Raw genomic sequence first — 27,932 nt, 5'->3', positions numbered from 1 at the left:
CTGCCTCTGTTTCTGTCTCTTCCTCTCCACCACAGAGTGCTGGGATAAAAGGCATGGCCAGGTTCATCACCCACTCTTCAAGGTGCTCCACTAATTGCAATGTGTTTTCCATTTATCTTCAGCTTCTAGAAGTAGATGGAATGATGTTCTCTGAGGATCTAGAAATGTTTGGTGGACAGAGAATACAATATCGAAAGCCGAGTTCTTTCTATGGGTGCTTTAGAGAGGTCACAGTGTATAGTGAACAGAACTAGGCAGGCAGGGAAATTGTGCTACTCCCTGAGGTGACAAGTTTAACAGTGAATGCTTTTGTAATGCTTGGTGTATGGAGTGTTGTAGAAGCAGATGGCAGCCTGGTGGTCACAGTTACAGATGAAGGCCTCACAGGGGTTGTTTTGTCTGCAGAGGAACAAGAAAGGAAGTTGTGTGTGGCTCATAATCATGCTCTCTATGATTTGTAACCAAAAGAAACTGGTGGCCCTGCCATTTGTGCAGACTTTGGGTTGAGAGTAAAAGACACAATAGTGCATTAGGCTGCCCAAACAGTTGGAACACATTTATATTTTTAAAAAATTCACTTGTTGTGTGGCTGGGGAGCTGTCACAGTGTGGGGGGCCATCTCACTCCGACTTTTTCCCAGAGTACTTTTGAACAGGAGCAGAAGGATATATTAGAAAGATAGCAAGAGAGACAGAAAGAAAACCCAGGATAGCCTCAGGAGGGCCTTGAACTCACAGAGATCCAGAGGGATTTCTACCTCTGAAATACTAGGATTAAAGGTGTGAATGCCACCATTTTCTAGCCTTTGTATCTAGTGGCTGTTCTGTCTCTGACCCCAGGTAAGTTTATTGGGATGCACAGTATTTTGGGGGAACACAATACCACCACACATTCCCTAATGCAGCCCTGCTGTGTAAAGAAAGATCGGATCTAACTGGGAAACTTTTGTGGACTCCCACAGCACAGTTGGTAAAGCAGTTGCCAAAAGCACATGCCAGACTGACCTAGGATGCCCAGAGTCCTTGTAAAAGGCAAAGATTGCTTGGGGCATGTGTAACTCTATTGGGAAGCAGGAAGCATGGATCCCCAAAACTTGTTGGTCAGTCAGGCTAGCTAAAGGTGAGTGTCATGTTTAGTGAGATACCGAGGCTCTAATGACATGGTGGAGAGTGACTGAAGGAGACACGTGGTGCAAACTCATTCCTACATGTCCTTTCTTAAAAGGACAAGAAAATATTTCCTTGGCACCTTAAGTCCAAGTAAATTAGTGCCAGGACAATACAGCAGAAATAGAAGGGGCTTTCTTTGCTTGGTAGGTGAATGTAGTGGACTTTTCTAAGGGGTCATCTGAGTCCAGACCTAGAGGGTAATGGTGACAGATGTTGTCACCATGGGGGGATGAGAGAACCCCAACCCAGAGGCCATTGGATCCCAAAGGGAACCCCAAACCAGAAATTCAGATGTGACTATTAGGGGACTGTACATTGAAGACAAGGGAAATGCAGTTCACTCTAAAGGGACAAGGGTCCTACCTGTAAGAAGAACGATCAGAAGAAGGAGTTCATCCTGAGTAGGAGAGGACTCAGTGACTTCTCTTTAGAGTCCTGTGGCTGTGCTCTGACAGTGTCCAGTCAGCACTCAGAGCATGTGACTACTGTGTGTGTAGCACAGAAGTAGAATATGTGCACCCTCACACACAGTCCCGACATGCAGTGCTGTCACAGAGACAAAGATGAAGGACTATCTCAACACCCCAACCAGCTCAAGTCAGTGACTGGCATAGTGCCAAGTCTCTCTCCCGTGACTTCTATGAGGTCATGAGAAGATATAGATATTGCTCCTGGGGTTGGGTCTGTGGGATGCTGATAGTGACATGTAGCTGGCCACTACAATCCTCCATGTTTACTGTATAAACCAAGTGGAAGTCCCAAGAACCTGACACAGCCTATGAGGTAGATATAATTACGAATCTTAAATTAATTAACTAATTAGTTAAGGTGTGCGTGTGTGTTTGTGTGTGTGTGTGAAAGAGAGGGGGACACTTGTGTGCACATGTGATGGTCAGAGGACAGTCTTGTGTAGGCAGTTCTCTCCTTCTATTTTTAAGAGGGTTCCAGGAATAAAACTCAGGTCTATAGGCTTGCATCATAGGCTGCATCTTAGTAGCCCCAAAACTCCATTTGAAAATTGGGAATATAGTCAGAGGATGGTAGTGGTCGTGCACATCTTTTATGCCATTAATGTCAGCACTGAGAAGCAGAGGCAGAAAAAATTTGAGTTCGAGGCAACAGAGTGAATTCCAAGACAGTCAGAGACACACAAAGAAACCCTGTCTCAAAAAACTAAAAAAGAAAAATAGAGAGCAAAATGCCCAACAGATGTGCCCACAGGCCAATATGATGCAGGCCATCCTTCAGCTGAGGCTCTCCTCACCCAGTGTGTGAAGTTGACAATCAACCATTACAGGGCCTGAAGAGATGATCAGCACTTAAGTGCACTTTCTGACCTTGCTGACTGGCATTCAATTCTCAGCAACCACATGGTGGCTGTCGGACAATCTCCTGCCTGTTGGTTTGGCCATCTCTCATGTACCCTCTAAAGTAGCACCCTAGCACCTCATTTTCCCCACTTCTCATGTCTTCCCTGCATAAAAACCATGTTGGGGATGAGTTGATTTAGTTGTCTCCATGCTCAAGATCAGGTTTGACAGGTGAGACCTTCTGAAAGTTGACAGGTGATACCTATCAACAAAGCTTACTGCTGGTCTTTTAGGACTTGCATTATCTCAAAATTTTCTCTCTGGGGCCCTAAAGATACTTCATTCACAGACAGCAGGAAGCAGTTTGGAGAACATGACATCCATATTCCCAAGTAGGGTTTTGGAGGCTTTTGGTTATTTATTGGGTTATGGATGTTTATTATCCTTTAGGGGAATATGGTATATTTATACAAATATAAAGTTATTTTATACACTGCATATAAGTTTCTACTCTTGTTTAATGGATTTTTGTATACTGATAAAAATTTAAGGTTATTTTGTTACAACATATTGTATGTATGTTTCTATTTTTGTTTGAGGTTGTTGTCAGGGAATGTTAGTATTCATACCTGCCCCTTGGTGACCCACCCATTGGCCTGATCATGTCATTTTATGTAATGTTAATTCTCTTTAAGAGTAAACCCATCCCCCTTTTTCTCTTCCTTCCTTCCTCTCTTCCTCTCTCTCCTTTCACGAAGCTGTGTGCACCTCTGCTTTCTCTCTTTCCATCTCTTTCTCTCTGTCTCCCCTTCCCAGTTACTAAATCTGTGGGTCTAAAAGTTCCAATTAAGTTCTTAAATTTTAACTTCTGTTTCTACTTTGAACTTATCTCAACAGTGGCTGGCAAATATGTCAAAGCATTGCTCACTGCAATCTGCTCCAAATGATCATGAGCTCTGGACTTGCTGAAGGCTGATGTAGACCAACCCAGCCAATGGATTGTTCCCTGTCTTTACAGCTGGGTCAAATAATTACATGTTTCTGATAAGTGGCCCATTGCTTAAATTCCCTCCATACCATTGACTAGTCTTTTAGTTATATTGGGCATTGACCTCCTACAACTTCTTTCAGCTTGTAGCAGGATAGAAGAGAGTATGTTATCTCTGCCTCTACTACAGACTAAAAGGGCTCAATGAAAGAGAAATTCCCTGGCATAGGGGACAAAATGTCTACCTATAATGCCCATTGATATACTAGGAAACTGGACCCTGAGTTGTCAATTGATAGATTTACTAACTAAAATGGCTCCACAATAAGATAAGACACTTGACCTTCTATATGTAGAATCAAAGAGGTATTATGTGGCATTAAAAATTATCATTTGTATATAAGTCGTTCAGGATTATGATCTGGCTATATTCAAAGGTCAAAACAACAGGGCCTTAGAAGTGGAGTAGATGGAGATGTCACTGCCCTATAAAAATCTATTAAACATTTAGAGAAATTACTCTCTTCTCTAGCTAAAATAGTTCTCCAGGATAGAAGAGACCTTGACCTAAAACTTATTCAATTCCTTTCCCTGGTTATGATTCCTTCAAGAAGAGGGCCTATGCAAGGCCTTAGGAGAGGAATGCTGTTTTTATGAGAACCACTCAGGGGTCATTAGAAACTCCATGTCCCTGCTGAGAGAGCAGATCTGTGAAAAAGGCAGATGCAATAAGGAAACCTCCCTGGTGTCTGTCTCAACTATCCCTTAATGATCATGCTTCTTTTAATCTTTTTACAGGCATAGCCTAGGACCACCTGCATGTCAGATGTTTGTTCTAAGATTCACAATAATGACAAAACTGCCATTATGAAAGACCAACAACTCAAAAATTTTGGATTGGAATGTACTTTTTGTATGATGATAGGAATGTAAAGCTATATTTGATTCAAATCTGGTTTATAATATACTCTATATGATAATAGACTTGAAATCATAAAAGATCTGTTCAGATAAACAAAAGTTGAATTAGTGATTTACACCTATCTCTTTGCCAAATGTTCAACACTAAGCTTCTAGAGAATTTAAGCTAATGATGGCATATGAATAATAAATAAGGAATTTGATAAACAAGATATATATTCTATAATGGAATTTCCGATCCCCCAAGAGGATCCTTTTCTCAGAGTTGGGCCACACACCAACTTACAGCCCCTTTTCTCTAGTTCCCATTTGGCCCTGATCTTTCCCCTCACAGTCTTTTTTGCCTTCTCAGGATCATTTCCCTGACTCTCTGCCTTCGCAGGAGACAATAAGTCCTAGTCTTATGACAGCTGCTAACATATTGGAGACTGTTAGGGAACATAAGCTGATAGTCAGCCATTCATAGCTAATAGACAGACAGTCCTAAAATACTCAGATATCTGCAGAATATGGCATTTAAAATATTTAATTAAAAAGCTCTTCATGATAGAGAGACATGCTAGCTCCTGGCAGCACCTTTATTTCCTCCAAAGAAGATGGATTGGCACAGAACCTCCACTTGGAACTTGCTCCAGAGTGGCAGCACCAGTTGCTGAGCAAAACCAGCCTTTCACCTCAACTGCTGCCAGGGCTTTTTTCAAAGCATGGACAACAGGACTCTGGGGATCCCATTGCCTCACTTTTGCCTAGACAAGGTAGGCTGGTCTTTCCCACAATTCCCTACCCCCCAAATGTTGGATCTTCTGAGGCCAGGCAGCCAAAGACTGATGTTTTGCCCTGAGACTTCTGCCCTCAATGACCATGAGGACCCTGGGTGGCTGCTGTGAGATGGTCTTTCTGTAAGCTATGACTCTGTGTTGCTACCATTGGTTAATAAGGACACTGCTATGGCCTACCACAAGGCAGAATAGAGTCAGGCAGGAAATCCAAAAGAGAGACAAGGAGAAGAAGGCAGAGTCAGAGAGATGCTGAGTGCTGCCCAGGGAAGCAAGATGTGACACAACACAGGTAATGCCACAAAGCCACTTGGCAAAACATAGATTAATAGAAAAAGGTTAAATTAAGTTGTAAGAACTAGTTAATGATAAGCCTGAGTATAGGTCAAACAGTGTGTCATTAATATAAGCCTCTGTGTGTTTACTTGGGACCAAGCAACTGTAGGACACAGGAAAACTTCCGCCTACAGGAGGTTGTCTAGGTAGCCAACAGGGAAGTATCTGTCACTTTCAATCACTAACTCAGGTAGAATGTATCCTTTTCAGATCTCTGGTGTCATTTGACAACCAGGCTTTGTCAATTCATCAGCTATAACCAAGGCTTCAGCTGCCTTTTTTGTTCTCTATGTGAAATTCACAGGCCTCATTCTCTTAGAGCTCACACTGAGTCTAGACACAGGTCACCTTGCTACCAGATTCAAACAAGGGATAATCTCACTTTGCTGTGGCTGCTCTTAGTATCTCCTGGTGATTTAGATAAAAAGAAGATGCTTTAACTTTGTTTATGTGAAAATAGGAAAGATGTCTCACTTCTGTTCACTTACTTATCCTTCTCAGATCTGAAGATGTTTGCCAATTAACAGCTCTCTTCCCCAACTCTAAGGCTACAAGCACCTTGATAGCTCATTAATAAGTTTCCTGTTAAAAGTACAGGCAGGTGTGACTCATTCATAGACTTCATGGTACAGGATGAACTGGTTTCAGATGTAACATCAGAGGTTCAGAGTTTTAACATTGATATATGCAGTTTTGATAAACTGATAGAGCACTGACTACAGACAGTCTGGGAGTCTTTAATTTTCTGTGGACTTTAATAGTTCTAGCTTTTAGAGACAGATTAGCATTAGAGAAGAAAGGGAAGTGTTCCTTCTCATCCTTCTTCACTCACTCAACCACAGCCTCTCAGCAAATTTCTTCTGCTTATAGATTTAAAGATGTGTTTCATTGGGCTGAAACCAGGCCCTAGAAAATGTCATACCTTTTAACCCAAAGCCATAGCTTTTGCTGTGACACCAAGATGTAAATCTGTTCTAGTTGTTTTAAAAACCCTTTCAGGTTCCTGCACAGATCCACCCCTCCTGCCAGATACCTGCCAAGGCCAGACTCTAAAAGGTCCTCCAGATATACCACCAGCCACTGCACCAATGGAGGATACCAACCAGGAGAATACTGGAAGAATAGAGGTATTCCCCACCTCCAGAGAAACAGCAGCTGTGATGGCTCCTGTGCTCCTGATTTGGCATGCCATGTTCCCCCAGGATCTTGGAACTTCCTGCTGGTACCACCTCTCCAGACTCAAAGGGATACCTGCTCTTACATCTTGCTCACACACCCTTGCCTCTTCTGGAAAACCAGGGCACTTCTTTGTCCCATCTTTGTGGCAATTATCACTCTTCCCATGACTAGCCCTGTTCATGAGGCCAATGATAACATTCCATTTTTCCCCTAGCCACCTGCCTTCTTACTTCCCTCAAGGAGTATCCAGAAGGACAGCTAACTGAATGCTTCTTCACTAACACCTCCCACTGTGTGACCCCCTCTCCCGAATTCCCCCTCCCCATTTTGCCTCCAAAGCAGCAGGAGGCAGTCTTGAGAATTTGGCACCTTTATCCACCCACACACACTTGCTATCCATAACTCACCCTTCTATAATAATCAAAAAGAGAGGAATGTTAGGGAATGTTAGCAGTTAGATACACCCCTTTGGGACTGACCAGCATTCGGACAATGTCATCTTACGTAAAGTCTCCTCTTAGAGAAAACCCCTCCTCCTTCTCTCTCTTCCTTCTTCTTGCTCCCTCTCTCCTTTCATGAGGCTGCACACACCTCTGCTATCACTTCTCTCTTTCTCTCTCCCTCTCTCCTTCTCATTCTCTCTCTCCATTTCTCTCTCTTCCCTCTCTCCTCCCCCTTTAATAATAAAACTTTCCAAATGGATGCCATGTCTTCATGGTGAGAATAATTTTCCACTATGCCATGTCATAGCCTACCATGTCTGCATGGTGTATCTCCCTCACCAGCCAAGGCTGGCACATACTGTTTTATAACAATTGTGTCTATGCAACTCATTTGGAAATGTAGGGTGAAGTTTTGGTTTTTGAAAGCTATTATCATAAACTATGTAAGACAAACCAGAAACATAGGTCAGTAGTTAGTCATTTAACAATCAACTTTATAGATATATTAGTTATGTTGTCTAGGTTGAATAGATATATTTTAGATAGATGATCCTCAAATACTTCAAAGACCTACACGATAAGGCATTTAAAAAGTTTTGTTAACTTAAAGATTTTCATGACAACAAGACACATCTGCTCCTGGCAGCACCCATTTACTTCAGAGAAGATGATGGGCATTGAAGAAACTTCTTATGGAGTTTGCTTTCATTGTGGCAAGGTTAGCCACTGGGCAGAGAAACTGTTCTTGTGTCTGACTGCTGACAATGTTCTGTGCAGACTGGACATCCAGGACACAGAGGAAAAAGAACTGTTGAACTTTGCCAATACAAGGAAGGACAGGCCTTCAAAATTCCTGCTTCACTGAAAAGTCTGCCCTATGCTCTAAGCCTGTAGGCTGAAGATGGAGGCCCGATGTTATAGAAGGAACTTTGGGTGACTGTCAAAATAGTCAGATGTCTCTGTCATTGCTGGAGTATTGGAAGTTGTTTGCAGTGCACTCTTTGCTTATTCAAATAATATTTTCCTTCTGGGTCTTTGATGGAGTTGAAGACCTGATAGTTACAGTTGCAGTTTTTCTTAGTTGTAATAGAAAGTACATTATGTGTAAAACTTTGGATTCACTACAATAGGATAAATAATGCATTATTTTCTTGGATATGCTAACTACAATTGGGCAGAATATTGTAAATGTGATTTCTACTTCATGATTGTTTTTGTTGTATGTAGTTTTCCATTAAAGTAAAAACCTTGATTTTTATTTACATGAAATGAGGAAATATTATAGAATATTGTTTTAAGGTGTGTTACTCTTGCTTATGTTGCATTTTTTAACTCTGTGAAGCTGCATTACAGTGCCTGTCTAAAACACCTGATGGTCTAAATAAAGAGCTGAATGGCCAATAGCTATTCAGGAGAAAAGATATGTAGGGCTGGCAGGCAGGGAGAACACATAGAAAGAGAAATCTGGGAGGAGAAAAGAAGTAGCCTGAGAAGGAGGAGGACATCAGGGACCATCCACCCAAGTTACACAGCAAGCCACTGAGTAAGAAACAAAGATATATGGAATAGAAAAGGAGGCAAAAGATATATGGAATAGTTTTAGGTTAAGAAAAGCTGGATAGAAATAAGCAAAGCTAAGGCCGAGTATTTATAATTAAGAATTAGCCTCTGTGTGTGCTTTATTTGGGAGCTAGGTGGTGGGCCCCACAAAAGAATTAAAAAAACATGGCTGTAGCTGCACCTGTTGCTCAAGAGACCTGACCTTGGGAGGGGTAAAGCTTGTGCTTTGGTACTTGCCTGAGGATCAGGTTGGGGGTGGAAAGGCAGAGGCCTGGGCATCTGTGCAGTAAAGAAAAAAGACACTGAGAACCATGTAGCCTTAAATCAGCCAATGAGGCATCTTATTCCTAAATCTGGTTGACCATGGAACCAGAGATTAACCTGGATTTACCTGTGGGGTACTGAGAAAGGTAGAGAAGCTCTGTTTTGTTTTTTGCAAAAAGTTAGGCTGCTGTGCACTTTAGTAGAACAATTTTCCTGTGTGTGTATTTAGGCACAGTGAAGACAGAAAGGTCACAGGATGTAATCCTGAATTCAGGTCGGTTACGGACAGTGCAGTGTGGTTTCCTACATCAAACTTCTTATGATGAGCACACAGCAGAAGGATTTATGTCCAGTATTTTCATGGCCAAAATGATCCTTTATTGTCCATGTGACACTGCATCTTTCTCCATTCTCTCACCTCCTACTTGTGTGATTTCTCTTTCCTTTCCTCCATGACCCCCCCACCTTTCCTTTCCATTTCCCTGCCTCATCTCTCCCCTCCTTCTCCTTCTGTTTCTCCATAACCCTCCTTGTATCTCAGGCTGAGTACTTCCTTTGTTGTTGTTGTGTTTAGAGTCAAGGTTTCTTTGTGTAATAGTCCTGGCTGTCCTGGAACTTGATTTTTAGACTCAGCTGTCCTCGAACTCAAGAGATCTGCCTTCCTCTGCCTCTGCTTCCCAGAGTGCTGGGATGAAAGGCGTGGCTCGGCTCATCACCCACTCGTCAAGGGGCTCCCCTAAAGGCAATGTCTTTCCCATTTACATCTTTGAGGATGTAAATATGTTTGGTAGACAGAGAACACAATCACCAAAGCTGAGTTCTTTCAATTGATTCTCTATTAGAGGACACAGTGTGCAGTGAACACAACCAGGCAGGCAGGAAAGGTGTCCAGTAACTGTGGTGAAAAGTCTTACGGTGAATGCCGTTTTACTGCTTGTTGTATGAAGCCTTGGAAAAGCACATGGCAGCCTGGTGGTCAGAGCTGCAAATTAACGACTCACAGAGTTTGTCTTTGTCTGTAGAGAAACAAGAAAGGAAGTTGAGTGGATCCCATGACCCTGCTCCATTCGATTTGTAACCAAAACTGAAACCAGTGGCCCTCCCGTCAGTGCAGACTCAGGGTTGAAAGACAAAGCACACAAAAGAACATTGGGTTGTCCAAATTGTTGGAAAACACTTGTAATAAAAAATTAGTTGTTGTGGGGCTGAGGACATGGCACAGTTGGTAAAGTGGTTGCCTTGAGGGCCTGACCTAAGATGCCCAGAGCCCTCACAAAAAGCAAGGCATGTTGGAGCATCTGTAACTGTATTGGGAAATGAGGAGTATGAATTTGTTGGTCATTCAGACTAGCTAAAGGTGGGAGTCATGTTCAGTGAGAGACCCAGCCTCTAAAGACATGGTGGAGACTGACTGAAGAGGACACATGATGCCAACACACTACTATACATAAAAACAAATAAACATGGATACTTAATCCTAAAGCCCAGAAAACTATAAATATCAACTACCTGTAGCATGAATCTTAAAACTTGTTATTAATAAAATCAAACCTGAGGCCAGTTATTGGGGTGAACACTGGAAGATCAGAGCCAGAACAAGACCAGATATCTCACTTTGCCAATTCCTCAGCTGGTCCTGTTTCCTCAGACTGGAAGCTTCTGTGTCCTCATCCCAATGGCTCTCAGCTGAACTGCTGCTAGAAGCCTGAAAGCTTAACCAGCCCAATGCTTAACCAGCCCAATGCTTAACCAGCCAAATGCTTAACCAGCCAAATGCTTAACCAGGCCAAATGCTTCTAGTTTCTGGTCCTCACGCCTTATCTATCTTTCTGCATTCTACCATCACTCCCTAGGATTAAAGGCTTGCTTCCTGGGATTAAAGGCATGAGTCACCATGCCTGGCTGTTTCCAATGTGGCCTTGAACTCACAGAGATCCCAGATCGATTTCTGCCTCTGGAGTGCTAGGATTAAGGTTTGTGCTATCACTGCCTAAATAGTGGCTTTTCTGTTCTCTGACTCCAGATAAGTTTATTAAGGTACACAATATTTTGGGGAACACAATACCACCACAACTACCACTTCTAAAATTATATGATTAAAAAAAATAAAATTATATGATTTAAGACAATCTTCCTTCCTCTTCCTCCCAAGCTCTTGGATTACAGGTGTGCACCACCACACTCAATTCAGGCGTTGTAGAGGTGGAACCCAGGGCTTTGTGAATGCTAGGTAAGTACTCTAACAACTGAATTATATTCTCTGTCTTCTGATTCCTCACCTGTAAAATGGGAATGATAAATCTTGGCCATCATACTTGTTGAGTCAAGTATCTGACTCATAGTCAATGATGCAGCTCTCAATTGTTTAGTCAATATGGAATCAGTATAACACAGCAGCTAACAGGAGAGGCTTTGGGCAGGCAAGATGGCTCAGGGAATAAAGGCACTTGCTGCCAAGTCTGAACCCAAGTTCCATCCCAGGACTCACATGGTCGATAGAGAAAACAGACACGTTGTCTTCAAACCTGCACACCTGTGTTGTGGCACAGGCATCCTCCCCCAGAAATACATAAAATCTTGAAATATTTTTAAACAGAAGCTTTGGAATGCTGTAGATCTGTGTTCTAGATCCAAATGCCATCACTTCTTAGCTGGGTGACCTTGGCAAGGGACCCTGCCTTCCTCATCTTCCTCATCAGTGACCTAATCTATATTTTAGTATCTATAGGCTGAGGTTGTTGTGATGTCAAAGAGACCAAGAAAATGAACGATAAATGGTGACTATCCTTGTTACTTCCCTGTCCCTTCCAAATCCACCTAGGGTCAAGCAGAGTCCAGAGGTCCCGGATGGTAAACCTACCACTGCAGGTGACCTCATTTCCAGAACATGAGTATGAGTAGGAGCTGGTGTAGGCATTGTCTATGAGGTATTTGCAGCTTTCCAACTTCTTGACCTGAGCATAGTCATGGTCGTGAGTCCTGCAGCAGCTGGAGAGAGGAAGGAACAGCTGAAGGATGACTATAGACCCACAGGAAGTCAGTTCTCACCTTCAGTCTTTCTCAAACATGTGAGGATTATTTAAACACGGTGTTTATAAAGTAATTTTTCTCAGGCTCCAGAATCTGTGATTTCTTTTAGTTCATATTTTTGAAAGCAATTTATGTGGAGTGTGGTCAGTGCTGGTCTTTAGTCCCAGTGCTTGGGAAGCAGAGGCAGATGGATCAGTTTAAAATCATCCAGGGACACATAGTGAGACTCTGTCTTGAAAAAAAGTGATTTTTTTAAAACAAAGCAGCAGAAATATAGTAAAATTATATATTCCAAATTTGTGATGACTTATTAAAGCCAAGGCTGACACTTTTGATGGGAGCTGTGATGGATGGTTGTGCCCTAGTCTGGTACCTGAGACCAGCATTTCCTGGTATTTATATGTCACACATTCTGCTCTCAGGGAACACTAGATCCAGGGTCCTCTTGGACTGAATTCTTTACTAGCAATGGTCGGCGGGTAAATACACATGTTGAGGAACATGATGCAAGCCTTTAATCTGAGTACTCAGGAGGCAGAAGCTTGAAGATCTCTGAGTTCAAGGCCAGCATGGCCTTATGAGAATGTTGCAAGAAAACTAAGGCTACACACAGAACCCCTTTCTAGAAACAAATAAACAAATAAACCAAAGAAAGTATATGATGTTTGGTGAATAAGCATGTCTCATGTTTGTGCCTCATGAGATGCTATGCTTGTGTCCTGTCCCCACCCCACCGAGACACGCCAGTCTGCCACCACTGACCTTTCGAAATACTCCACTGAGGTGTCAGAGCCTCTTAGGAGACAGAAGAGAACATAGTTGTTGCACTCCTTCAGGGGATCACTCCCAGCGATGGTGCACTTGATCATATTTCAGAACTGCCACATAGACCAACGGCTGATGCTGAGTGTAGCAGCGCCTGCTGCAAGAATGCACAGCAACTCCATCAATCCCACTTGACTTTACCAGGGGTTGGATTTCTGCCTGCTAGATTCCTACCAGATGCTGCATCAGGAGAGCAGTGAATAGAGGTGTGTGTGTGTGTGTGTGTGTGTGTGTGTGTGTTGTGTGTGTGTGTGTGTGTATTCATGGCTACACATAGGTTCACAAGCATGCACTTGGGAGCACTTATAAATGTCATGCTACACACTTGAGGTCAGAGGACAGCTTTGGGGAGTTGGTTTTCTCCCTCCACTATGTAGATCTTGGAGACCAAACTCAAGTCACCAGGCCTGAGCAAGAAGCTGTCTACCTATCTGAGACAAGGAGTTGTCCTGTAACTCAGGCTAGCCTCTGACTCTGTAGCAACCATCTGACCTCAGCCTCCCAAGTGGTAGGATTATAAATCAACAACTTGCTTGGTTGACCCCCCAGGATTAAGTTCTATAAATATTGCTCTTTGCCTTGGTTCCCTTCTCATTTCACACTGTCAGGACAGACAGCAACCACACTGTGAACTGCCCTGTGGTCCCAGTCTTGAGGAGCTGAGAACATTCTCCAGTCATCAGCCAGGGACAAACTGACCTCTTAGTTCCATAACCCAACAATTCAACCATCTCTTGAGTTTGAAAGCTGCCCCATCTCTACTCAAGCCTAGGTGAAACCCTAGCCTTATCCAGCAGTGGGATTCATCACAGTTCTAGCTGAGACCTTGAGCTAGAGAAGCAGCCAGCACATGCTGATTGTTTTACACTGGAAGAATTAGAAGGAATCTGTTGTATGGCCATGCACAGCTCATAGACAAGATAATGGTCAGATCATCATTGTAATGTCAGCATTTGACACAACAAACTGTTCATCAGCTGAGGAGTCAGTAAATAACCAGGATTCAGTCTGCAGTGGGATACCAGGTCACCATTAAAAAGCAGGAGAAGCCAGGTACAGTGGAACACACACTGTGTAATCCCACCAGTCTTCAAGGTGAGGTAAGATGATCAGAAGTTTAAGATTGCCAGGGAGTAGAATCACAACCTTTAATCCCAGGACTCTGAAGGCAGAAGCAGGTGAATATTGGAAATCAAAGCCAGCCTGTCCCAGAGAGTGAGTTTCAGGACAGAAATTGCAACTAAGAGAAATGCAGTTTAGAAAAATGAAAAAAAAAAAGAATTTCAGAAGTGAATTAGGCATGTATGCCATCCTAACACTTGGAAAGTAGAGGCAGTAACTTTCAAGTACGGACACAAGGTTGAATTGGAGGACATCCTGAGCCACATCATAAGATCATGTGAGAAAATTATCAGAGCTGGAGAGATCGCTCTGGAAGTATTCTATCAGGAGCATTTGCTGAACTTGTGTAGGACCCAGGCTCGGTTCCAGCACCCACATGGAAGCTTACAATTGCCTATGACCCCCAGTAATGGAGGATCAGACCCTTCTCTGGCCTCTGTAGACACTGCTCACACACAGTTCACAGACTCACATGCAGGCAGAAGCCTCATACACATAAAATAAGGGTCAATATAAATTAAAAGGGATAAGGAAAATCAAATCAGAGCAACTTAGGGCCAAGGAAATGAGTGCTAAGGCAATATGAGAGTCAGAGGGGTTTTGTTTGCTTGGATTGGTGAATGTGGTGCACTTTTCTAAGGAGTCATCTGCATTCAGACCTAGAGGCTAAAAGTGCTGGCTGTTTTCAACATGGTGGGGGAGGGAACCCCAACCAAGAGACTATTAGACCCCAACAGGAACCCCAAATCAGAACTTCAGGTGTGACCAGTGGGGCTGTACATTGAAGACAAGGGAGAGGGGGGGCACTGAGAGGGGAGAAGGGTCCAACCTGTGACCAGAGTGACCAGCAGAAGGGTTTCATCCTGAGTGAGGGAAGGACTCAGTGACTTCTCTCTCTGTAGCTGTGCTCTGACAGTGTCCAATCAGCACATGAGGCCTATGGCTACTGTGTGTGCAGCACAGAACTAGAAGATGTGCACCCTCACACACAGTCCCGACCTGCAGACCTACTGTAGATGGTGACAGAGCCTGAATCAGTGCTGTCCCAGAGGCAAAGAGAAAGGGCTAGATCAACACCCCAACCAGTTCAAGTCAGTGACTGGCAAAGTGCCAAGTCCCTTCCTTTTGGATACTTTGAGGTCATAAGAAGATCTATACACTGCTCCTGGGCTTGGGTCTGATGGATGCAGACAGGGATGTGTTGTCCCAGGCAGGAATAGCTGGCCCAAGCAATCCTCCATGTTAACCTTATAAAGTAAGCAAGAAGCCTGTCCCAAGAACCTCACACAGACTTTGATGAAGATCCAGTTACAATTCAATCTTTAATTAATTAACAATTTTATTAATATGTATGTGTCAGCAAGAGAGAAAGAGAGAAAGAGAGAGAACATTTCTGTGCACATGTGGAAAACTCTACTGACTCAGTTCTCTTCTACTTTTAAATGGTCAGAAACTGGACTCAGGTCTACAGCCTTGCATCATAGACTGCATCTTAGTAACCCACAAACTCCATTTGAAAACTAGGAATGTAGCCAGATGATGGTGGTAGTACACCCTTTTAATGTCAGCACTCAGGGGCCAGAGGCAGGTGAATATCTGAGTTTGAGGCTAGCCTGGTCTCCAGAGTTAATTACAGCATAGGCAGAGATACAGAAAGAAACCCTGCCCAAAAAAACAAAAAACAAGAAAGTAAAAAAGAAAGAAAGAAAGCAATTGCCCAACAGATGTGCCCACAGGCCAATATGATGCAGGCAATCCTTCAGCTGAGGCTCTCCAGACCCAGTGTGTGAAGCTGACAATCAACCATTGCAGGGGCTGGAGAGATGATCAGCACTTAAGAGCACTTTCTGCTCTTGCTGAGAACTGTGAGTTCATTCCTCAGAACCACATGGTGGCTGGTGAGAAGTGTCTGCTGGCATAATGCTCTCTTGCCTCTCAGAATGGCCATCGGTCATGTTCCCTGTAACTTAGCACCCCAACATCTCCTTTTCCCCACTTCTCACATCCTCCGTGGTTAAAACAATGTAGGGGGTGAGTTGAGTTGGTTGTCTCCACACTCAAGCTCCCCCTACCCTTCCAGTGGGACTCTGGACAGCCACTGCCAGCTACTACCAGTCACTGCGCCTGTGCATGCAGGTCTAGCTGCACCAGTTGCTCACTAGGCCTGACCTTGGGAGGGGCAATGTCTCACCTTTGGGACTGGAGTGTGAATGGGGGTAGGGGTGGAAAGGCAGATTACTGGGAAATTAATTAATAATTAATTAATTAAGAAAGAAAGAAATGAAATAAATAAATAAAGGAAATAAATAAATAAAGGAAAAGAAGACCTTGAACCATGTAGCCTTAAATCAGACAATGAGACATCTTATTCCTAAACCCAGTTGACCAGAGAGCCAAAGATTAACCTGGCTCTACATATGGGGTCCTGTAATATTGACAGGTGGAGAAGATGAAGTGTTCTCTTTTGTTTTTTCAGAAAGTTAGTCTGCTGTGTACTTTACTGGGACAATATGTGTGTTTCAGCACAATGAAGATTCAAAGGTCACTGGGATGAAATCCTGTCTTCAACTCATTTACTGTTCATCCAGTCTGGTGTTGTATATCCCCATTCCTAGAATGAGTACACAGAAGAAGCACTTGAGTCTAATATTTTTAGCACCAAGATGTTCCTTTAGTGCCCCCATGACACTTATTTCTCTCTTCTCTCCCCTCCTATCTCTCTGTCTTCTCTTTCCTTCCATCCCCACCCTTACCCTTCCCTCTTTTCCTGTCTTATCTCTCCCATCTTTCCCCCTTTCTGTTTGTCCCTACCCTGATATGTATCTCAGGCTGAGTTCTACTTTTGTTATTGTGGTTAGGGAAGGGGTTTCTTTCTGTAATACTCCTGGCAGTACTGGAACTTGATTTTTAGACCAGGTTGTCCTTTAACTTAAGAGATCTGCCTTCCTCTGCCTCTGCATCCAACTGTCCTGGGATGGAAGGCATGGCCTGGCTCATCACCCACTCCTCAAGGTGCTCCCCTATTGGCAATATCTTTCTCAATAACCTTCAATTTCCAGGGCTAGACGGAATGATGTTCTCTGAGGATCTAGTTAAAGGTAGCAGACAGAGAATACAATCACCAAATCCAAGCTCTTTCAATGAGTTCTTTATTAGAGGGCACAGTGTGTAGTGAGCACAATCAGACAGGCAGCGATGGTGTTACCCGTAACTGAGGTGACAAGTCTAACACTGAATGCCTTTGTTCTGCTTTGAGAAGCAGATGGCGGCCTGGCAGTCACAGTTGCAGATCAAGTCCTCACAGGGGTTGTTTTCCTCTGGAGAGAAACAAGGAAAAAGCTGAGTGGAGCCCATGACCCTGTTTGCTCACTATGATTTATAACCAAAAGAAACCAGTGACCCTCCCATTGGTGCAGACTTAGGCTTGAGAGACAAAGCACACAAAAGGACATTGGGTTGTCCAAATTGAGGGAACACACTTATAATAAAATGATTAGCTGTTGTGAGCTGGGGAGATGTCACAGTGGTAAAGTGGTTGCCATACAAGCCAGAGGGCCTGACCTAGGATGCCCAGAGACCATGGAAAAAGCAAGAAAATTTGGGGCATCTATAACTCTATTGGAAAGTGAGGAGCACAGATCCCCAAAATGTGTTGGTCAGTCAGGCTGTCTAAAGGTGAGTGTCGTGTTTAGTGAGCAAGAGAGATCCAGGCTCTAAAGACATGGTAGAGAGTGACTGGAGAAGACATGGGATGCCAACTCATTCCTGTACATAAAAATCACTAAAAATGGATATTTAATCCTAAACCCAGGAAACTACAAATAACAACTACCACTTCTAAAATTATATGATTTAAGACAATCCTTCTGCTTCCACCTCCCAAGTGCTGGGATAAAAGTGGTGCACCACCACACTCAATTCATGGGTTCTGGAGATGGAACCCAGGGCTCTGTGCATGCTAGGCAAGCACTCTAACCACTGAACTATATTCCCTCACCTGTAAGATGGGGATGATAAACACCTGCACAGGTGTTTAGTCCAGTATCTGACTTATAGCCAATGTTTCAGCTTTGAATTGTTTAGTCAATATGGAATCAGTATAACACAGCAGCTAACAGGAGAGGCTTTGGACAGGCAAGATGGCTCAGGGAATAAAGGCACTTGCTGCCAGGTCTGAACCTGAGTTCCATCACCAGGACTCACATGGTTGAAGGAAAGAACAATCTCCTACATGTTGTGCTCAGACCTGCAAACCTGTGTTGTGGCACAGGCATGCCTCCCCCAGAAATACATAAAATCTTGAAATGTTTTTAAACAGAGGCTTTGGGATGATGTAGATCTGTTTCCAAAACTAAATGTCATCACTTCTAAGTGGATGACCTTGGGAAAGTGGACCTGCCTTCCTCATCTTCCTCATCAGTGACCTCATCTATATTTTAGTATCTACCTGATAAGGTTGTTGTAAGGTCAAATGAGACCAAGGAAATGACCACTGAATGGTGACTGTCCTTGTTACTTTTCATGTCCCTTACAAATCTGCCCAGGGTGTGCATGAATTTTACATGGTCAGATGGTAGAGAAAGAGACTCTTAATCTCAAGGTCTTTGGTTCGAACCCCACATTGGAAGCCAGATGTTGCATGAATTTTAAATGGTCTTTTAATAAAATGCTGGAGCCAAATATTCAGGTAAATGCTCAAAGATCAGAGAGACAAAGGATGAAGCCATTAGAAAAACTTCTCACCACTAGTGAATCCTCAAGCTGAATAGAAGGTGAGATCTTATCCCCATGAATCCTCTGATTGAAAGTCTCTGAGTCCTCAGCCAAACAGCTTCTTTGGTCAAAAAGGCCCTAGTTCCTGTCTCCTCATGCCTTATATGCCTTTCTCCGCCCAGCCATTCCACTTCCTTCCTAGTTCTGTGACTGATGGTGTGTGTGCTTCCCAAATACTGGTAGCAAAGGCATGAGATCTCAAGTGCTGGGATTAAAGGTGTGTGTCACCACTGTCTGGCTCTGTTTCTCTTCTTGACTGAATCAATCTCAAGTAGTCCAGGGTGGCTTTGAACTCACAGAGATACTCTGCCTCTACAGTGTTAGTATTAAAGGTGTGTGCAACCACTGCTAGACCTCTGTGATTAATCAAGTGGCTGACTCTGTCCTCTGATCCTCAGGCAAGACTTATTTGGAACACAATATATCACCACACCAGGGCTGGGGGGGGAAGGCCTGTGGGAATGTACAGCAGTGACAACTAGTGCTTAACAGATGGACCCTCCAGACCCACCTGATGGGGAGCCCCACCTTGAAGGCCATGGGGTAACTGGCTGTGAGAACCAGTGGTTTTCTGTCAATAATTTCTCTCATGCACCACCACATTTCCTCCATAAGAACTGCTATGGATGTTTTCCCACTGCTTGTGTGTTTATCTCAAGAATATATTCCACCTTTGGACACACTTATAGATGTGGATGTTTTGGGAGATAATTTCTCTTTAGGCTGTATAATTTTGATGTATAGAAACTATACTAGGATATTTTACGTTAGTCAGACTGACATAGAATTCTCAGTCACAAAGACAGCCTTTTACACAGACAGCGAATTTTGAACTTCAGAACAAATTCAAAGCAGACTAAACTGCCCCTGCAGAAAATGTTCAAAGACTAATTACCAGGTGTTGTCATTGCTAAATCATGGACAGTCTGTTTACACTGAGACTTAGCTCCTTGCAAGTTCTCTTTCTGCACCGACCCTGACAGCTCAAGGTTCAACCAATTGTTTACTATCTGTTAACTAACTTAGAGCTATGTGTGTGGGTCAGTGTGATATCACTAGCCTAAGAGAAACTATGTGACTTATCTTGTATTGTGAGAATGGGTAGGCCATGAAAATGTAACTTGTAATTGCTCAGAGCTTAGCTGTGAGTCAGCAGCAGTGGTGTGGAAAGAGACGGCTGTGTAGAGCTGGGGGAAGGAGCTGTTGCCATGGAGGAAGAGCTGTGTGAAGGAACTGTGGAAACAGCAGGCTGTGAGTGAGGGTGTGTGTGCTAGTGTGTCAGAGTGTGTGTGTGTAGAAGGAGATGAGGAGAGAACATGAATAGCTAGGCAGGAGAGAGAGCAAGAGGGATTATCAGAGAGAAAAAGGGGGTTGTATAAGTGTGTGTGGAAAATGTAGCTGTATGTAAAGAGATGTAACTGTGTGGAGACAGAGATATTTTCAGAGAGAGATTTTAAGAGAGAGGATTTCTTTCCTTTCTTTTTTAAATGCTTTTTGATTTTATGTACATGAATGACCTTTCTTCATGCACACCAGAAGAGGAAATTGGATCCCATTACAGATGATTGTGATCCACCATATGATTGCTGGGAATTGAACTCAGGACCTCTGGAAGAGCAGCCAGTGCTCTTAACTGCTAAGACACTTGTCCAGCCCAAGAGAGGATTTCTTAAGTTGAAGTAAAGAGAAAGTTATCATCAAAAAGCATGTGTGTTTCCTTATTATTTACCCCTCAGACATATGAGAATTTTTCCTAACCCCTTGCCTCATGTGTGGATTTTCTTGCAGTTCCCTGGAGGTGACCTTGGAGCAGGCTCTCCATAAGGCCACTGTTACAGGGCCAAGCAGAGTCCAGGGGTCCCAGAGGGTAAACCTACCACTACAGGTGACCTCATTCCCAGAACACAAGTATGTGTAGAAGTTTCTGTAGGGGTCATCTATGAGAAATTTGCAGTTTTCCAGCTTCTTGACCTGATCACGGCAGTTGTCACGAGTCTGGCAGCATCTGGAGAGAGGAAGGAACAGCTAAGGGAGGACTATAGACCCACAGGAGGTCAGTTCTCACCTGCAGCCTTTCTCAAACATATCAGGATGACTTAAACACGATGTTCCACAATTAATCTTTCTCAGGCTCAAAAATCTGATTTATGAAGCACATATTTATTGAAAGCCATTTCTGTGGGGTGTAGAGGTGCCTGTCTTTATTATTATTTGGGAGGCAGAGGCATATGGATCTCTGAGTTTGAGGTCAGCCAGGGATACCTAAGTGAGACCCTGTATCCAAAATGATTTTTTTTAACAAAGATGCAGCAACAAAGTGAAATTATATATTCCCAAGTTTCAATGACATTTTAAAGTCATAGCTAATGTTTTGATGGTGGCTGTGATGGTTGGCCATGCCCTAGTCTGGTGCCTGATTCCAGCATTGTCCACTATTTACATCACACACATTCTGTTTCAGGGACCACTAGATACAGGCTACTTTTACATGATTTCTTTACATGACAAGAGTGGAAAATACATGCTGGAGGTGTTGATTCACACCTTAAATCTCAGCACTCAGGAGGTAGAGACTGGAAGATCTCTGGTTCAAGGCCAGCATGGTCTCCACAAAGAGTTCTAGGACAAATAGAGCTACACAGAGAACCCTTGTCTAGAAACAAAACAAACAAATAATAAATAAATAACAAATAAATAAACAAAACAAAATACATGATTATGGTGAATATGCATGTTTTCTATTCACGCCTCATGAGATGTCTGCTTGTGTCCTATCCCCACCAGCCCAGACACACCAGGCTCCCCCCAGATGGATCACTCACCTGTCTTCCTCCCAGTTGTTCAGGATGACAAAGTCACAGTAGCAGTCATAGAATGTGAACCCCGTGAAGGGAAAAATCAAAGGGTTGGTGCACTGGAACAGACTACCAAACTGCCACCCAGCTCGGGGGCTGATTCGGAATGTAGTAACACCTGATGGGAAAATGCACAGCATACTCCATCAATCCTACTTGGCATTACTAGGGGTCTGATACCAGCCTGCTACCTTCCTTATGGAGAGCCTTTGAGGTCCAGCCTCAAGATCCTCTTCAGGGTTCAGATCAGGCTGCTACAGCAAATGAAAGACATGGATATATGTGTGCCCATAAGACTGAGATGGAATCATGATATTACAGGTGCACATTATATGAAAATTCATGGTAAATGGGGAGATGTCAGAGCTGTTCTTGCACAAGTGAAATCGCAGATGAAAGCAACAGTTTCAGAGTTAGTGGCCTTAAAGTCTTACCTGACAGGGTACCCCATCTGAGAATCAGTCCTCTGGTGGGGTGACATCTGAACTATCAATTACTATAACTGTAACTGCATCATGGCCCACAGCAGATCATGACCATCTCTCCTGACACTTCCTCATTGACTTTTATCAGCTGCTGCATTGGGAGAATAGTGAATAGAGGTGTGTGTGCGTGTGTGTGTGTGTGTGTGTGTGTGTGTGTGTGTGTGTTTGCTAGCCCCAACACAGGTTGAAAGGAAGCCCTTGGGAGCACTCATAAATGTAGTGCTATGCATGAGGATGTCAGAGGGCAGCCAGGCCTGAGCAGGAAGATCTACCTATTTGACACAGGGAATTGCCCTGTCACCTAGGCTACCTTCTGACTCTAGCAACACTCCGGCCTCCACTTCCCAAGTGGTAGGATTATGAATGAATACCACTGTACCAGGCTAAGATTATCCCTAAGGATTAAGTTCTATAGACATTGCCTTTTGCCTTGCTTGCCTGCTCATTTCTCACTGTCAGGGCAGACAGCTGTCATACTGTGAACTGCCCTGTGGTCTGCTGTGGGATATTCTGTATGGCAAATGTGTTGCTCTGGTTGGTCAATAAATAAAACACTGATTGGCCCATGGCTAGGAAGGAAGTATAGGCAGGACTAACAGAGAGGAGAAAAGAAAAAACAGGAAGACGGAAGGAGACACTGCCAGCCGCCACCAGGACAAGCAGCATGTGAAGATGCCGGTAAGCCACGAGCCACGTGGCAAGGTATAGATTTATGGAAATGGATTAATTTAAGCTATAAGAACAGTTAGCAAGAAGCCTGCCACGGCCATACAGTTTGTAAGCAATATAAGTCTCTGTGTTTACTTGGTCGGGTCTGAATGGCTGTGAGACTGGCAGGTGACAGAGATTTGTCCTGACTGTGGGCAAGGCAGGAAAACTCTAGCTACAAATGGCACCCAATGTGTTGACAAGAGTTTCCACCTAAAACCTGAGAAAAGATTCTAAAATGGAGCTAAAAACAGCTTCCTAATTGTCTCTCTCAAATGAGCGGCAGCTGCCGGTTTGAGCTACTTGTGGATTCCTGACCTGTGTGCTCAACCTGCAGTATGGCAGGAATGAGGCCTCTGCAAGTGGCACATTAAGCTGCATGGTGAATTTAGCCTTTGCTAGTACAAAACAAAAAAGGTTTCTGGGCTACACACTGCCTGGATAAAAGCATAGACCCACCATAGCTCCCAGAGCTGGCGGTAAATGTACCGCTACCATGTTGGGAAGCTGAGGTGGGCAGAGCCAGCAGCCATAGTGCCTTTTCAGTCTTACAAATGCTGCAGTTTAAAGCAATAGATTCACAATAAGACAGATTCAGATGGAACAAGACTTTAAATGCTTTACAATGTGTGTAAAAATGTACATAGGCTTGGAAGAGAGAGGAAAAGGAACATAGACAGTTATATAAAGAAATAGAAAGTTTAAAAAAATAAAGTCTTTAAAGAGAAAGTAAAAGTAATATAAAAAAATAAGCCATGTAAAGATAAATGTTATTTGTATGTTAATAAATAAAGTTGCCTGGGGGTCAGAGCTATTAGCAAGTCATAGGAAAGCAGGGCAGTGGTGGTGTATGCTTGTAATCCCAGTACTTGGTAGGTAGAGCTAGGTAAGTCTCTGTGTGTTCAGGGATACAGCCAGTATTGGATACACCTGCCTTTAATCTCAATACCAATCAATAGAAAACCTGGAGGTCTATACAGACAGGTCGTGACGAGGCAGTCATGTGGTTGGGTTTACAACCAATGAGAAAGCAGAACAGAAACACTATAAAAAGACAGACACACAGGAAGTAGCTCTGGTTCAGAGAGGTAGGACCACTGTAGGAGGGAGGGTAAGATTTTAGCTCTTTCTTTGCATTGGTTCTGTGTTTCTTATTTAATAAGACGGTAGGTTACATCTACAGTGGTCCCTGTGTTGAGGAGCTGAAAACACTATCCAGTCAGCAGAGAGGGACAAACTGAACTCTTAGTTCAATAACCCGATAATCCAACCATCTCTTGAGTTTGAAAGCTGCCCCACCCCTACTCAAGCCCAGGTGAATCCTTAGCCTTAGCCAGCAGTGGGATTCACCACAGTTCTAGCTGAGACCTTGAGCCAGAGAAGCAGCCAACACATGCTGATTGTTTTACACTGGAAGAATTAGAAGGAATCTGTTGTATGGCCATGCACAGCTCATAGACAAGGATAATGGTCAGATCATCATTGTAATGTCAGCATTTGATAATGGTCAGATGATCATTGTAATGTCAGCATTTGATACAACAAACTGTTCATCAGCTGAGGAGTAGGTAAATGACCAGGAATCAGTCTACAGTGGGATACTTGGTCACCATTAAAATGCAGAAGCCAGGTACAGTGGAACACACACTACATAATCCCAGCACTCTGCAGGGGGATGGAGGAGGATCAGAAGTTCAAGGTTGCCAGGGAATAGTGTTGCAGGACTTTAATCCCAGCACTCTGGACACAGAGGCAGGTGGATATCTCGGTTCAACACCAACCTTATCTATGGAGTGAGTTCCAGGACAGCCATGGCTACACAGAGGAAACTCTGTACCATAAAATAGAGGGAAAAATGAATTGCAGAAGCAAATCAGACATGTATGTAATCTTAACACTTGGGTGGCTGAGGCAAGTCTGGGCTATAATGTTGAGGTTGAGGACATCCTGAGCCACATGATAATGTCATAAAAAAATAAGAGCTGGAGAGATGGCTTTGCAGTCAGGAGCACTTGCTGTACATGGATGGAACCCAGGCTCAGTTCCAGCAGCCACATGATAGCTCACAACTGCCTATGACCCCACTTCTGAACCGTCAAACCCTTCTTCTGGCCTCTGAAGGCACTTCTCACCAAGTTCACAGACACACATGAAGGCAAAACACTCATACACATAAAATAAAATAAATATTTTTAAAAGACAGAAAATTAAAATATCCAGCACCTTGGGGCCAGGTAAATTGATGCCAGTGAAATATGACAGAGACAGAAGGGGCTTTCTCTGCCTGGTCGGTGAGTGTAGTGGACATTTCTAAGGGATCGTCTGAGTTCAGACATAGAGAGTAAAGGTGCCAGCTGTTGTGGATATGGAACCTCAACCCACAGGCTATTAGACCCCAACAGGAACCCCAAACTCAAACTTCACGTGTGACCAGTGGGGCTGTGCATTTAATACAAGGGAGATGGGGGGTACTCAGAGGGTACAAGGGTCCTACCTGTGAGCAGAGCAACCAGCAGAACGATTTTCATCCTGAGTGAGGGGAGGACTCAAGTGACTTCTCTTTAGAGTCCTGTAGCTGTGCTCTGACAGTGTCCAGTCAGCTCACGGCCCCTGTGACTACTGTGTGTGTAGCACAGAAGTAGAATATGTGCACCCTCACACACAGTCCCGACCTGCAGAGCTGCTGTAGATGGTGACAGAGCCTGAATCAGTGCTGTCACAGAGGCGAGGAGAAAGAGCTGGCTCAACATCCCGATCATCTCAAGTCAGTGACTGGCGAAGGGCCAAGACCTTGTCCTGTGGATGGTTTGCGGTCATAAAGAGTTATAGACATTATCCTGGAGTTGGGTCTGAGGAATGCTCATAGTGATGTGTGGTTCCAAGAAGGAAAAAGCTGGCCCCTACAATCCTCCCTGTTAAGTGTATAAACTAAGTGCAAAGTATGTCCCAAGAACATGACACAGCCTTTGAGGTAGATCCAGTTACAAATTTAATCTTTAATTAATTAACTAATTAATGAATGTGTGTGTGTGTTGGTGTGTGAGTCAGCTGGGAGGGTTAGAGAGTTAGAAAGACAGATGGACAGGGAGAGAGAGAGAGAGAGAGAGAGAGAGAGAGAGAGAGAGAGAGAGAGAGAGAGCACCCTTGTGATCACATGTGGAGGGCAGAGGACAACTCTGTGGAGTCAGGTCTCTCCTTCTACCTTTAAGGAATCAAACTCAGGTCTACAGTTTTCATCATACGCTGCATCTTACCAGCCTTCAAACTCCATTTAAGAACTAGGAATGTAGCCAGATGGTGGTAGTGGTGGTGCACACCCTTAATCTCAGCATTCTAAATCAGAGGCAGGCGAATACCTGAGTTTGAGGCCAGCCAGGTCTGCAAAGTGAGTTCCAGGACATCCAGAGATACACTAAGAAACTCTATCTCAGAAAACTAGGGAAGTTGCCAGGAATCCCCAAGGATGACTCAAGCTTGGACTACTAAAAATAGTGGAGAGGGTGCCTGAACTGAACTGGCTTAACACAGTGATCAGATCAGTGAATACCGTGACTGTCATCACAGAACTTTTCTCCAATGACTGATGGAGGCAAATGCAGAGATCCACAGCCAAACACCAGGCAGAGCTCCAGGAGTCCAGTAAGAGAGAGAAAAGAGGGATTCTATGAGCAAGTACATCAGGATTATAATGCAGATCCTGCAGAGACGACCAAACCAAACTAGTGGGAACTCATGAAAGTTGGATCAAAGACTGTGGAACCTGTGTAGGACTAGACTAGGCCTTCTGCATGGTAAGACAATTGTGTAGCTTGATGTGCTTGGGGCGCCCCCCGGTGGTAGAATCAGAATCCATCCCTGGTGCTAGAGCAGGCTTTTTGGAGCACACTACCCTTGATGGAAACCCAGTGCAGCCTTGAGGCTGGGGAAGGGCTTGGACTTGCCTCTACTGGATGTGCCTCCTCATGGGAGGCCTTGCCTTCTTGTGCTGGGTGGGTTTGGGGGAAGGCTGAGGAGAGCAGTGAGGGAAGAGGGGGATCTTTGGTGTGTAAAATGAATAAAAAATTTTATTAATTAAAAAAAAAGAAAAAGAAACCAGAAACCAACATCTAAAAAATGAAAAAGAAAGAAAAAAAGCAAATGCTCAACAGATGTGGCCACAGGCCAATATGATGCAGGCAATCCTTCAGCTGAGGCTCTCCTGACCCAGTGTGTGAAGCTGACAATCAACCATTGCAGGGGCTGGAGAGATAGATGGTCAGCTCTTAAGAGCACTTTCTGCACTTACTGAGGAATGGGTTCAATTCTCAGCAACTACATGGTGGCTGGCAAACAGTGTCTGCTGGCCCAATGCTCTCTCCCTTCTGAGAATGACCATCTGTCATGTACCCTCTAAATTAGCACCACAGCACCTCCTTCTCCCCACTTCTGAACTCTTACTTGGATAACAACCAGTAGGTGATGAGTTGAGTTGGTTGTCTCCGCACTCAATATCTCTGATCCTTCCAGCAGGACTCTGGACAGTCACTACCAGCTACTACAGGTCACTGTGCCTGCCCAGGTGACTCTAGCTGCACCTATTGCTCACCAGAACTGACCTTTGGAGGGGTGAGGCCTGACTTTTTGGCAGAAGTGGGAATGAGGTTGGTGGTGGAAAGGCAGAGGACTGGGCAGCTGTTCACTAAAGGAAAAGAGAGACCGAGAACTACACAGCCTTTAACCAAAGAGAAATCTTTTTCCTAAATCTGGTTGACCAGGAAACCAGAGATTAACCTCTCTTTACCTACAGGGTCCTGAAATAGAGAAAGTTAGAGAAGACAATGTGTTCTGTTTTGTTTGTTCAAAAAGTTATTCTGCTGTGTACTTTAGAGGGACAACTATCCTGTGGCGTGTGTTTAGGCAGAGTCAAGACTGGAAAGTCACCAGGATGTAATCCTGCCTTCAGGACATTTACTCTCAGTCCAGTTTGGTTTCCTATATCCAACTTCATGTGGTGAGTGCACAGCACAAGCACTTTGAGTCCAGTATTTTTGGAGACAAGATGTTCCTTTAGTGACCACATGATACCTCTTCTGTCTCTCTTCTCTCCCCTCCTATCTCTCTGTCTCTCTGTCTTCTCTTTCCTTCCCTCCCCATCCCTCTCTTCCTGTCCTTCTCCCTGCCCTCACTGTCCCAACCCTCTATTCCTGTC

General features: G+C 43.9%; 1 protein-coding gene and 1 pseudogene across 1 annotated transcript; both read right to left on the bottom strand.

Annotated features, from left to right (window-relative positions):
* Positions 1–293: 293 nt before the first annotated feature.
* On the bottom strand, positions 294–12,926 carry LOC114687370 (annotated as a pseudogene).
* Positions 12,927–17,055: 4,129 nt separating this feature from the next.
* On the bottom strand, positions 17,056–25,669 carry LOC114687369 (phospholipase A2-like). The gene is made up of 4 exons (XM_028862027.2): positions 25,239–25,669; positions 21,519–21,669; positions 20,574–20,701; positions 17,056–17,240 (listed from the first exon to the last, which is right to left on the bottom strand). Exons 1-4 carry the CDS (start codon positions 25,270–25,272, stop codon positions 17,149–17,151), a joined length of 405 nt encoding a protein of 134 aa, XP_028717860.2. The 5' UTR covers positions 25,273–25,669; the 3' UTR covers positions 17,056–17,148.
* Between the last annotated feature and the right edge of the window lie 2,263 nt (positions 25,670–27,932).

Source organism: Peromyscus leucopus, unplaced genomic scaffold, assembly GCF_004664715.2.
Source record: "Peromyscus leucopus breed LL Stock unplaced genomic scaffold, UCI_PerLeu_2.1 scaffold_1228, whole genome shotgun sequence".
Taxonomy (NCBI): Eukaryota; Metazoa; Chordata; class Mammalia; order Rodentia; family Cricetidae; genus Peromyscus; species Peromyscus leucopus.
This window is presented reverse-complemented; position numbering and strand designations above follow the sequence as displayed.